The sequence below is a fragment of the Gossypium hirsutum genome, chromosome A11 (assembly GCF_007990345.1).
Source record: "Gossypium hirsutum isolate 1008001.06 chromosome A11, Gossypium_hirsutum_v2.1, whole genome shotgun sequence".
Classification (NCBI taxonomy): Eukaryota; Viridiplantae; Streptophyta; class Magnoliopsida; order Malvales; family Malvaceae; genus Gossypium; species Gossypium hirsutum.
The window spans coordinates 52,512,966-52,523,383 of NC_053434.1; the positions used below are offsets into that span (position 1 = coordinate 52,512,966).

The following is a 10,418-nucleotide window of genomic DNA, read 5'->3' on the forward strand; positions in this document are numbered from 1 at the left end:
TGATTGGATTAATCATGCATGATTGTAATTATTGGTTCATTATAATGATTATTTTTTCCTCTTAGACAAAGATTACATGGAACAGTTACTTGAGCACTTTTTTTTTTATCTCACATTAGGTAAATCTTTTTGAGAAAATAAATTATTATTGCAAGAATTATTAATAAATGGATGACATAAACATTTATAACTGTGATATTAGATGAAAATGATACATAGGAGCAATATAGAAAGCCACACGGGGATCTGAACTCAGGTTGGTTCAGAGTCCAATGCCTTGACCATATGGGCCCAACTATGCAAGCCCATCAGGTCCTTTTACAAGTTATATTATGCTTTATCTTTAAAAACATTATGCCTAAGAGGATCAGAGTTTAGGTAAATTAATTCATACAATTATCATTAGAATATAATATTTATGTTACGTGTAGTAGGAAAAGCTTATAACAAAATTAATTAGACCCATAAACACTCCATATGGAACAGGGTTTACACTTGAACATCACTTTAGCAATTTCATTCGAAAAATAAAGAAAATTACTAAGATGGTTGTACCAGCAATGAGAAAACAAATATTACAAACAAAGGATTTCAATCTTTTAATACTTGTAATTGCGAATCAAAATTTAGTAGGCCCTCTTAAATTATAAGATGATGAAGGCCATTCGGGTCACTATAAAAAGTGTGTTGATTAATCATTAGTTTATCGCTGACCACTTCCTCAAGTGCAAGCTTGCCTTTTCTGCCTGAAATTCACACCAAAAAAATAAATTTAGATGCCATGGAATTGGAGAGAATCGAAACATAATTAATTAATAGAATATAAACGATCGCTCAAACCTCCTTGTCCCAATCACACCGCATTGTAATAAACGCAAGAATCGCTGTCTGAACTGCTGTCCCTCCGAATATCATTCCAGCCCAAATTCCCTGCCAAACATTGCATTTGTATTTTCTGGTTTCATATATGGTTCTTTGATGTCTTTAAGAAAACCTTCACTATCAAAATGCTTACCATTACTCCTAGGTGGAAGACCCATCCCATCAAGAATCCTAGTGGAACCCCTATGAGATAGTAGCAACCCAGATTTATGTAAGCCACGTAGGATTGCCATCCAGAACCCACTGCCACTCCTACACATAAAATGTAAAACCCGAGAGTTAATTTACATTCACATTTATTCATCAAATTTCTGATATCAAGAAAGGTAAGAAATGCAGCCAGCAATGGTCTTTACCAGATAGAATGGGCTGAACACTGTTGAGCAAAATGGTGAAGGCTAAGAGAAGTGAGAGCTTGCTTACTGCTTCCAAAACTGGTTGGCTTGTGGAGAATATGAGAGCAAACTTATCATGGAATATCATAATCAGCAACCAGAAGAAGATCCCAATTATAACTGATGTCACCACTGAAACTATTGTTGCAAACTTGGCTCCTTTCCCATTTCCAGCTCCAAGCTCATTTGCCACCCTAACTCTGCATGCATCATTTATTTTCATTACGTTTCTTCAATTTATTTTTGATTATTCATTTTTCGGGACCAGATCTATTTTTAGTTTAAAATTTATTGTCAATCAATTCCTCCTTTTATTTAAAAAAAGAGAGAGAAATGATTCCTATTAATAATTCTGGCCCTAAATTTTGTTGTTGACATCAAACAAAATATATAAAGTTATAGACGAATCAAAAGGAAAGATAATTGTGGTGCTAACATAAGCCACCAATCTAGACCATTCCAATAGTAAAATCCAAACATCTTGAGAGAGACATTTTAACTCTATCTGAATGATGCTCGAAGATACTAATGGTAATAATAAAGTAATTCTGTGAATTCTGCGTTTCACGATATTTAATACAAATAATTTTATATATATTTTAGACTTCATATTATTTAAGATAGCTAACGAAACTACATAGTTTTAACATCTTAAATATAATAAGATAAAAGAATAGATTGGAAATTTTGTTTGGTGTCTGCTAGATTTCAATTCCCAATATAATTGAGAGCCAATAGGCTAGCTCATTGGCCTAAAATGTTATTCTAGAAATATGCAGAAAACCAGTGGACTAAGATCGAACTCGACTTACCCGATTCCAGCAAAGAATGCGAGTGGTATCATCAGTTCCCATCCATTAATTGACATGCTGCCAATATGAGTCAGAATAATTAAATATAAAATACATAACTTCATTAAATACTTTGACTTCAAAAAACAATAGAGTTCCTATTTACGGAATTTGCCATCTTCGGCAAAACAGTTATGAAAGGTTGGCCAGCTTGTTTGACGATTCATCACTCAATTTTTTTTCCAATCATATTTATATATCAATGTTTACACGTCGAATTAAAAGTCATCTAGGGCAATAATATATATGTTCAAGATTCATACCATATGGACAGAGCATCAACGGCTATCTCTGCGTTTTGGAGATTTCCGGTCATCAAAATTAATATTCTATAGTACCAGTTCTCCAAGCTGTAGATTTTTAAAACGTACAATGAGTTGAATTGGACAGCTTTTCACTTCAATGAAATTAAAAATGGCAGAGAAGGGGGAGGTGTACCTACCAAAGCATGACTCCAGAGGCGGCTGAGAGTTTGATGAATTCCCAAAGGCCAGAAAATGCTTCAATGGTGAAACCGGTCCAAGTTAGAGGACACCCTCCGCAAACAGTGTAGGCAAAGAGTCCCAAAACCAGAATCCACCAAGAAAAATTCAAGGTAACCACAGTCCCAACCACCCCAAGCTGAAGCCTATACACAAACACCCAACTTATGAAGATATGGACCAAAAGAGCCACCAGGGAAACCCATGCAATCACCATGTTTTTAAGCTGGCTCTGCAAGAACCTTTGCAGGGGAAACTGAAACGCAAAGCTGAAATGAAGCGGTATCATCCACATAGAAACGATCCCCGATAGCTCCGCCACATCTTGCGGCTGTCCCAATAGTTTCAACACCGGGGAAGCAAACAGATACAAAGGCAAAAGCAAAATACAACATAGGAAAAGAACAATCCATGAACGTTGCATGTATACGCCCAACATGTAGTATTTCTTTGCTCCAAAGGCTTGGCCACAGAGGGTCTCGAGAGCACTTGCCATCCCCAACTAATAAAAAACAAATGAAACGTTAAGCAAAGAACCAAATAATGGACCATGTAGATGAGAGTAAGGATATAGGTACCAGGAGGCCAAAGTCGAACCCCACGATGACATTATTTGCAATGGAAATGGCAGCAAGCTCGAGATCCCCAAGGTGGCCTGCAAAGGCTTGAGTGATAACCAGCATGGAGTAAGAGGCAAGGCGGCTGAAGATTGCAGGGCCAACTATCTGCCAAAGCTTACTTGATTCGATCCATACCCGTCTCCTAAGGGATTGGTTTTGATCATCTTGTTCAACTTTCAATCCTTCTACCGGACCTAAATCTTCAATCAAAGGGACCTTTGCTTCCTTCAACGCACCATGACTCGACATATTTTCTGCTCGCTTCTCGTCTATCGATCTATTTCTTATTCTTGGGGGTTCAATGAACTGAAAAATTCAGGACCGTGTTGTTTCTACGACGCATATATACGCACATATATCGACAAACACATTTTTTTATACGATTTGTATTTAATTACTTAATTAATATACATAAATTCTCGACTGATATAGATATCCATCGGCATGAAATTTTTTATATGTACGAAGAGTTGATTATATTATTAAATTTTAGAGGAAAGAGCGTATGAAACTGTATTTTTATATAATTTTTATTATTTTTCAATAAGAGAATCACAAATTAAATTTTTTCTTTTTTAACATTTTCAGTTGAGATTTTAATTTTTTCAAAAAGAAAAATCTGATTTATCCATACAATCTCTTCTCTAAATGATAGGTATACATCAAAGTCAATAAAATACAAATCATACATAAAATAAATAAATTTTTCATCTAAATTTATATATATATTAAAATATGTAAGAATTTTTCGAGCTAATCAAAATAATCATAAATAAGTAGTATATTCTTAAAATTTTCATGGTAAATATTTTCTAACTTTCAATAAAAGTTAATCAGTAAGAGTCCTCCATGGACTTCATATTGATAGGTAACAATTTTCAGTTTGGCTTTGGTCATTTATTTCGAAAGGAAGGCGATGGGGCGCTAGTTAATTAATATCGATATCTGTTGTTGGCGACTCGGTCCCAAGAGGGACTGGAAATATAGACACGTCGGTTGGCAGCTATTCTCGGCCTCTGCAATGTCACATGAAAAAAAAACAACACAAGTATGTCATTGCTCACCGCATCATATTTTTGGCACCATTCCAATCCTTGAGGTTTCTGCTTTTAGGTCGGGTACGGATCATAAGGACTATTCTTACGTCTTTGTCCGGGTCACCATCTTCTTCAATTCATAATTTCTGTTAGTGAATTATAATACGATAAAATTCGAACAATCAACGCGATTAATATAACTCAAATTTAAATTACACCTAAAACAGTAAATACTTTGATCATCTATCACATTAGATTCCATTTCATAAAATTTTAGTACTATAATAATTAGCTGTTCAAATATTTTATTATTTCTAATCATAAGTTTTTTGAATTAAAGCCAAGGTTGATTTTGCGTGGGACTTCTCTTGGACTCCTGGTTGAAAGCCATTTTTTCAATCCTAGTCATAATGTCCAAATAAAATATTAATTAAATAAGTAGTTTTTTTAAATTAAATATTAATTTTAAATAAGATTTTAAGTCAAATTAAAAAACCATAATTTTAGTTTTTGAAAAGTGTTTTTTTTTTAAATCACTTTTTATCTTCTTATTAAATTTTATATTCTACAACATCGTGTTTAAAATAAACATTTTATCTTATTAAATACTATTAAAATTTTTAAAAACATTTTTCAATAAATTTACTCTTAATTTAGGATTTTCATTCTTTGGTTTAAATATTTTAAAGCTACTTATAATTTTTTGAAATTTTAATTTTGAGATATTGAGTTATGTATCTTTTATTTAAAAGTTTTGATTCATTCGTTAAAGTTAATGATGTCAAAGGTAAAATAATTTTTTAGCTTTTAATATTTACATTTTTTGGTCAATTTGATCATTACCTTTTAAATGTAGAGTAAACTACACTAGTAGTCACCTAACTATTAGTAAATTTCTTTTTTAGTCATCCAACTATGAAAAGTTACAAAATAGTTACCTAACTGTAACACCCCTAACTCGTATCCGTCATCGGACTAGGGTTAAGAGGCATTACCAGACATTTCAGAACATTTTACGATCAATTCACAAACATCAATCATATATCATCATTTCATAGCAAGTCATACACATATAGTCTCTTTACGAGGCCTATGAAACCTTAAACATACTTTGAAGAAGGTTCGGTACTAGACTGATCTCGTATAAAATTTCTCGAAACTTAACAATTTTTCTAATTTATAGAGGTCACACACCCGTGTGAACAGGCCATGTGCCTCACACGATTACCAGACACGCCCGTGTACCTTGGCCGTGGTCGAAACTGACATGGGTCACATGGCCGACCACACGCCCGCGTGTCTAGCTTGTGTTAAAACTGTAGGGTATACTGCCTTAATTCGAAAGGCCACCCCAGAGGACACACGGCTGTGTAACATGACAGTGTGTCACACACAGCTGAGACACACGCCCGTGTCTTTGCCCGTGTGGACAAAAATAGGCCAGTTGAAAAGCCAATGTGCCACCCTTAAAGGTCATCCCTACAAGTCCAAAATCAAAGCACAATTGTACCATAATTCCAACCAATTTCAATCACAAAACTAACTTACCAAAAAGACCATTTCTCACTAGGCCATATTTATACACCAATTATACCAATTTTGCATCACATATCATATACCAACATCAAACCATAAGTTCAACCATAATCAAGCCATATCTTATGGCATGATATACCCATCTCAAAACATACTACATAAATCCTAGCCTATACATGTCATACTTTGATATATACATTTTTAAAAGATACCAAAATAATATTTGATAGTGTGGTGATGATACTCGACGATCCCCGAGCTTCTAGTAGCTTCGATATCTATAACACAAAGCAAACACACACAAAGTAAGCTTTCAAAATCTTAGTAAGCCATATACAAATAGACTTATCATTTTAAGCATATAAGCATTATATAATACATATACTCCATAGCCAAATACTATCACAAACCACATAGTTCATATACATTTCACATATTCTCAATTCATTTGCACATATAGCATATGTTCTCATACTTATATCACATATCATCACTTGCACATATACTTAGTTCTCATTAACTGTAACACCCCTATCCCGTATCCGTCGCCGGAATAGGTAAAGGGGCATTACCGGACTTGAAACTCATATCCGAACAGTAAAAATTTTGAGTATTTTTTTTTATAAAGAAAGTTCCTTTAGGTAAATACTAAAGACAGCCAGGGATACAATTTAACTGCTATAAGTACACATTTAAAAGATGCCATTTTCGCATTGCTTATATACATTAACCAAAATATTCTTCGGCCACTGGTCTATTCTTTACATGCCATAAAATAATTCAAAACATAACAGTAACAAGCAGTGGATAGTGATAGTGTGACTAGTTGCTGACGATCCCCGAGCCTGTAGCTTTCAAATGAGATCTATAAAACAGAGGAAACAAAGTAAACGGAGTAAGCATTACAATGCTTAGTAAGTTTTAAGCAGTGTCAACAGATAACAATCAAATTATAACATAGTTGTTCGTATTTTTATTTCACTCTTCCTTCTGGCATACCATCCCTTTACCGAATATGCCCATCTCATCATATATAATAGGCAGATAAATTCTCATTTGATAGTGATCTCTTATAAACATAGGTACATTACACATTTTCACCTAACTTTCCACATTGACCAAACGCACAATAATCATAGAACAGTCTTATTGCTTTACTCACATATGCATCACATAACGACCTTGTGATTTAGTCCAAATCAAGCTTAAATATAATCTCAGAATACATACCTGACCAGCTTAACGCATTGAACGTATTTATTACCAATCGTTACTGTGAGGTCGTATAATCTTATGCTTTACTCTAATCTTCAGCGAAACCTTTAGCTCGAATAGTCGCCACACGTAGTTATCGGGTCTTACCTGGACAAAATCTCCACACGTAGTCATCGGGTCTTACCCGGACATAATCTCCACACGTAGTCATCGGGTCTTACCCAGAATACATTTCCAATTTCATGTACATTTATTCACATGTTACAGCATTCACATCGACTGTCATATTTGTAATTCATTTGCCTCATCAAATATCTAATAATACACACCTTTCACATTTGGTCATTCGGCCACAATATACACACATCTCCTACATATTTCACACTAGCTGAATCACTAGCCATTCGGCTTTACCACATATACATATCTCATACATATTTCGCATTAGCCATTCGGCTTTACCACGTATACATATCTCATACATATTTCACACTAGCCATTCGACTTTACCACGTATACATATCTCATACATAGTTCACACTAGCCATTCGACTTTACCACATATACATATCTCATACATATTTCACATTTTCCATTCGGCTTTACCACATATACATATCTCATACATATTTCACATTAGCCATTCGGCTTTACCACATATACATATCTAATACATATTTCACATTAGCCATTTGGCTTTACCACATATACATATCTTATATATATTTCACATTTGCCATTCGGCTTTACCACATATATATTTATCTTGTACATCAATTTCAGCAATAGCTTATAAGCAACTCAAATAGTTTCATCAATGTTTACAACAAATTCACATATTCACTACAAGCTGTTTTTCCTGAACAATAGTCACTAAATTATTCATAACTGGAGCTACAAAACTCAAAATCAATTTCCGTTAATTTTCCCTGAATATAGACTCATATATCTTCCATCCAAAAAATTTTCAGAATTTTAGGTTCGGCCAATCAATACCAGATTTTTCTTAAAGTTTCCCCTCTTTCACTGTTTGACTAATCTGACCACTCTTCACTACGAATCAATTTTCTCATTGTACAGAATTCAAAATATGTTCTATTTGATTTCATTTGAAACTAGAATCATTAAGGAGTCTAAGAATATAAATTTTATCATATACCCATTTTTGTACAAATTATAATGATTTTATAAAAACAGAACAGGGGATTTCGGAGTCATTCTGACACTGTCTCACACAACTTTAAATATCTCTTTATAGAAAATTTCTTTGCTTACACGGTCTCTTTTATAAGAAACTAGACTAATTAAGCTTTGATTACATATTTTATTCAGCCTATAATTCCACATCAACAATTTATAGTGATTTTCTAAAATCACGTTACTGCCGCTGTCCTAAGCAAGTTATTACAATTTGCTATTAAATTTCCAAGTCCAAACACTTATGAACTTACCATTTGAGTTTAAGACATATCATGGCCACATCATATCTTATTAAATCAACTCATTATGTCCTATTATGATTGAATTTACTCAACGTTTAATCACTTAAAACTTACCTCGGAAGTTGCCGAACGATTACGACGGCTATTCGATCACTTTTTCCTTTCCCTTATCCAACTTTGATCCTCTAGGCTCTTGAGCTAAATCAAACAATTTACTTCCCAAATTAAACATAGTCATACGACATCCATATACATTTTATACTAGCCGAAATGTACCATCAAGATATACTTTACTCAAATAATTTACATTGGCCGATCATGTATAATGTTTTGTAGCTTAATAAATTTATCATACATTATGTATTCATAATATTTGTGCAGCCAATTATCCATGGTCATACACACCCAATCAAAATAAATACCAAATTTTCATATCCTTTATGCCCTAAGCCGAATACACTTGTCATGTTCACCTACATTTTTCAAGTACAACATTCTCATATTCGGCATTAGTATCAAGCATAATAGCCAATTCTTCCCACCATTTCCAAACCATTTCATCAATGCAATCATACCATTACAAATCAACTTAAAATAACCATATCTAATAATCAAATACCTATAGCATTGCACATTTCTCACATAGCAAGTACAACTAAATTCATTATTAATATATATATCTAAACACTTAACTACAAGATTTAATCACCATTATCAAATCATAAACAGCTTATAACCATCATCTATATTTACTTCACATAAACCGAAATAACCATTACATCATCTTTAAAACACTTAGCATTTTATCCATTTAATCAAGCCAAATCTCAAGACCATTCCATCACACAAATTATACCATAATCATACTTACAATTTAAGTTAATGCATGACCGAAAATCACCATCATTAACATTATTATCAAACCAAAACCAAAACACATCTATCATCCGTATACCAAGCTTACCAAAACAAACTACTATGAGTTTCAAGCTTATTGACCGAATCTCAAACCTCAAAATTCTAAGTTTAATCTATGGGATAAGTAGAGTTTGAACTAATCATCTCAAACATGCATAGATTTTCAAGAATCATTCAATACATACCTAATTCTAGCCATCTTCTAAGCCAAAAATCAAAGCAACCAAACTTTCTTCCCCCCCTTTAGGCTACGGCAATGGAGGAGAAGAAAAGACCCAACTTTGTTTTTTTTTTCTCACCCTTTTAATTATTTAATTCCTCTTATCCCTTATGACATATAATAACTTGATTTATTATAAAACTATTTGATATTATTTAACTAAAATATAACATACAAAATGCCAAAATGTGTCATTCATGCCCATCCTTGCCGTCCACTACCAAGAAAAAAGGAATGTTTGACATGCAAGTCCCTCATGCTTCAAACCATGCAAATTTTTAGCCACTACCAATTAACCTGTGACATTTTCAAGATTTTTCACATAAGCCCCTTTTTATTTATTTCACATCCAAATGACAAAATTAAAGCATGAAATTTTCACACATACTTATTCATAAATAATAAGCATAAAATATAACAATTAATATTTTTTTGTGGCTCAGTTTTGTGGTCCCGAAACCACTTTCCGACTAGGGTCAAATTAAGGGTGTCACAACTCTCCCCCCATTTAGGGATTTTCGTCCCCGAAAATCTTACCGGAAAATAAGATAGGGTAACTTTCTCTCGTTGTGTTCTCTAGATCCCACCTAGTTTCCCCTACTCTGAACTTACGCTTCAGTGCTTTAACTAACAAAAATTTCTTAGTTTGATCATAATAAATCACAGAGATCCACAAAATTGACATTTACTCACTTACTTTTCATTTCGGTGATAACACACATAGGTATAACACAATTTACTCATCGGTCTGAACCTACTAGGTATAGGCTTGAACCCCACACACAGGTTCTAGCCTACTTAATCCCAAAGTCTGAATAAA

The 10,418-nt window shown here is 33.5% G+C and overlaps 1 protein-coding gene across 1 annotated transcript; it reads right to left on the reverse strand.

Moving 5' to 3' along the window:
- Positions 1–444: 444 nt before the first annotated feature.
- On the reverse strand, positions 445–3,724 carry LOC107898598 (protein DETOXIFICATION 27). The gene is made up of 8 exons (XM_016824102.2): positions 3,189–3,724; positions 2,571–3,112; positions 2,392–2,478; positions 2,090–2,146; positions 1,239–1,477; positions 1,016–1,134; positions 841–930; positions 445–746 (listed from the first exon to the last, which is right to left on the reverse strand). The coding sequence occupies exons 1-8, from the start codon at positions 3,477–3,479 to the stop codon at positions 699–701; spliced, it is 1,473 nt and encodes a 490-aa protein (XP_016679591.1). The 5' UTR covers positions 3,480–3,724; the 3' UTR covers positions 445–698.
- Positions 3,725–10,418: the final 6,694 nt, after the last annotated feature.